At 28.9% G+C, this 3,785-nt stretch overlaps 1 protein-coding gene across 1 annotated transcript; it reads left to right on the forward strand.

Moving 5' to 3' along the window:
* The first annotated feature begins 1,343 nt into the window (after positions 1-1,343).
* Positions 1,344-3,397, forward strand: LOC122848894 (annexin B9-like). The gene is made up of 4 exons (XM_044147368.1): positions 1,344-1,415; positions 1,577-2,816; positions 3,061-3,242; positions 3,338-3,397. Exons 1-4 carry the CDS (start codon positions 1,389-1,391, stop codon positions 3,395-3,397), a joined length of 1,509 nt encoding a protein of 502 aa, XP_044003303.1. The 5' UTR covers positions 1,344-1,388.
* The last annotated feature ends 388 nt before the right edge of the window (positions 3,398-3,785 follow it).

The raw sequence follows: 3,785 nt of genomic DNA on the forward strand, positions 1-3,785 counted from the left end.
TCTCTTCTGCCAGTGTCACTCTATATTCAAGTTGGCCAACATTAAATTTCAACATAATTTTTAATTTATATAGTAAATGATATTTTGGATAAATAAATTTAAATAAAATAAGACAATAAACATTTTTTTATTATGAAATAAGGTCAAATATGGTAAAAATAAAGTGTTATGATCGATTTAAAAAAAAAAAAATTATTTTTTTGAGGTTGGCAGTGCATTTCTTGTAATGTAAAATAGATAGGACATTCTCCCCTCCAAAACACTCTAAAATCGGCGTTGGACATGCCTTAATCCGGCTTACGAATGAACTTGGTAGTCTTTTTTTTTTTAATTTTTACGATTGAAATTATTATCAATACTTTTATATCTTATTTTCAATATTTGGTTAAAATAAAAACTTTATTTTAATTTTTGTATGTATGTATTAACGGACGAAATCTGCTGATGTGTGTTGTATGACTATCAGAAAATGTTTGCACCATAGTATTTAATATTATTTATGCCATTGTAATTGTACTTGTTAACAAAGTAGAAAAATTAAACTGCCAACTCGATATTTACAATGCAAAAAAAAAACTAAAAATGGTACTATAGTTTTACTTTTGAGTCTAGAGTTGAGTAATAATAAAAAATAAAAAAATAAAAACTCAATTTTAAGTCTTTATCTTTATCTATTGACAAACAAAATCTGCTAGTGACAAAAAAAAAAAAAAAAATAGTTTATTAAAAATCAAAGAAATTCTTTCTATTTTTATTTGAGATTAAAAAAAAATATTTATTTAATGAAGATATGATTATATTTAATATATTCTTAGGCATATTCTGTAACAATGTAATTTTCTTTTTCTATATCTTCAGTTATTTTTTAGAAATCACAGATAATTAGTAAATCATATTATTTTCGTGCATAAATATATTCATTATTCATAGAATTTATATGGCGTGAAACTTCTACGTCACTATACCACATAGTGATATTTTATTGATCATTATTGTTTTCCTATTTTCTAGAAATGACATTGTCTGTGTCGTCACAAAAGAGATGAAACCGGCCGATTGACGTCACAAATAAATGTGGTGGTGGTTTTTTTTTTCTTGGTATCACTCAGTACATCTTCTCTCCCATCTTCTGAATTCGCAATCGTGCGTTCCGTTCGTCCACCTTGTCAGTAACACAGTAGAAGCGCACGAGTGTAGGACAACCATTCGACCATCAGGGCCATCGGTGTTCATTACTCGTTAGACTACGTTAGACTGCGACTCGGAATAGTCAAAACTGAAAAACTCTTAAACAAGTGAACAATTGTTTATAGATAACTTCATTTAAATTCATAAAAGTTTTTACTCTTAATTATAAATTGGTAAAATTTAATAAATTGTACATCAATATGAACGGATACGGATATAACGGTCAAGTAAGATTTTAAAAAATAAAATTATATTTTTAAAAATAAATATAGAATTAACAATAGATTTTTATTTTTCTTTATATATTGTTGAAGTTTTAAAAAATAATTTTGAATACATTTAATTAGTTTTTATTTACTCATTTTTTTTTTTTTATTATTCGTTACAGGGACCACAAGGACAAAATCCATCAGGCATGCCATATCCATACGGCAATGAATCGATGGGAGGTATGCCTATGGCAATGCCAACTCAGGCAACACCATATCCGAATCACCCAGGAGTGTATCCACATTCAACAGCACCATATCCCGCTCAACCAACACCGTATCCACAAAATTCAAATCCGCATCCAAGTCATCAGACAGCTCCATATCCAAGTCAACCACTACAAGCTCAATCAAGTTATCCAGGTGCATATCCACCACAAGCAACCTCATATCCTGGTCAAGCAATGTCACAACCACCTCAACAAGCATATCCACCTCAGGCATCTCACCAGCAACATTATGGCGCTGTTCCAAATCCAATGGTACAAACACCACCATTCAATCCAATGTATGCAGTACAACCAACAGCACCACCAGCATGTTCTCAATCGAACAGTGAACACAATTATGCTCCAACAACAAATTATCATACTTCAGCAACTTCCTGTCAAGTTGCTCCATCAATAACAAACACACAAATTGTTGACAAATTAACACCAACTGTTTTACATAACCCAAGTTTCAATGCTGTTAATGATGCCGAAGTTTTACGAAAAGCAATGAAAGGATTTGGAACAGACGAAAAAGCAATTATATCGATTTTAAGTAATCGAAATAATCAACACAGACAAGATATTGCAAATAGTTTTAAAACACTTTATGGAAAAGATTTAATAAAAGATCTTAAATCTGAGATATCTGGTAAATTTAAGGATTTAATTGTTGCAATGATGACACCAATTGTTGATTATTATGTCAAAGAAATCCATGATAGCCTTTCGGGAATTGGTACAGATGAAGATGTACTCATCACCATACTTTGCACGTTAAAAAACCAGGATATCCATCAACTATGTGCAAGCTATAAAGAGAAATATGGCAAATCATTGGAGAGTGATATACGTGGTGATACATCAGGCCATTTCGAGAGATTATTGGTATCCTTGTGCAATGGTCAACGTGATGAGAGTGGACATACTGATATGAATGCTGCCCGATCTGATGCAACAAGACTTTACAATGCTGGAGTTGGTCGCTTGGGAACAGATGAGTCCGAATTCAACTCTATTCTTGCTCAACGAAATGTACACCAATTGAGATTAATTTTTCAAGAATACTCTAAACTCTGTGGCCATGACATATCAACTGCAATCGAGCGTGAATTTTCTGGGCATATTAAAAAAACCCTTCTTACAATTGGTATAATTTTAAAAACAATTACATCATTATTTTTTTATTATCTAGTTTTATCAGTGACTTAAATTTCTTGGGTGATTATGAGTCATTCTGACCTCATTATTTATTTTTTTTTTAACCATAGTCATTGACAAAAATATTAGAACAGAATTATATTATTATTGTTTCCATTATTTTAAAATTCAATGATTAATATTTTAATTTTAATTTTTATGATAATGACAATATTTTTTATTTATAATTCCAGTGAAATGTGTTGAAAATACTGCTTTGTATTTTGCTGAACAATTAAACAAGTCTATGTCTGGAATAGGAACAGAAGATCAGAAACTAATTTTCATCTGTATTACACGTTCTGAAGTTGATATGGGAGATATTAAAACAGCTTTTCATCAAAAATATGGAAAAACTCTTGAAAAACGCATATCAGTAAGTTGCAATTTATTGATTAAAAAAAAAAACCATGATTAGCACTTCTAACAGTAACAATGTTATTAATTGTTTCTCTATTTGTTTGATTACAGAAGGATACATCTGGTGATTACAAAAAATGTCTTATCGAGCTCATCACCTTGAACCCTTGAAATTATTAAATATATTCACTAAAATTAACATGCGATATTATTTTATCTATTTTTGATTTTGTAAATGAAATGAAAATAAATAAATAATAATTTTCTATTTTATAACAAAATGTGTTTAATAAAATTAAAAACAGAAAATTAATTTTTTTTTCAATAATCAAAAAATAAAAAAAAAATACTTTTTTAAAAATTTTTTATCTTTATACCTAAACAAAATCTGCTCGTGATCAGAAAAAAATAATTTCATTAAAATTCAGATAAATTATCACTATTTTCGTTTAATATTAATATAAAATATTTATTTGATGAAGAATTAACGATATTCATTATTGTTTTTTTGTACTCGGTAACAATGCTATGTAGATTTTTTCTTTAACAATCTTCAGAC

This window comes from Aphidius gifuensis, linkage group LG1, assembly GCF_014905175.1.
Source record: "Aphidius gifuensis isolate YNYX2018 linkage group LG1, ASM1490517v1, whole genome shotgun sequence".
In the NCBI taxonomy this organism is placed as follows: Eukaryota; Metazoa; Arthropoda; class Insecta; order Hymenoptera; family Braconidae; genus Aphidius; species Aphidius gifuensis.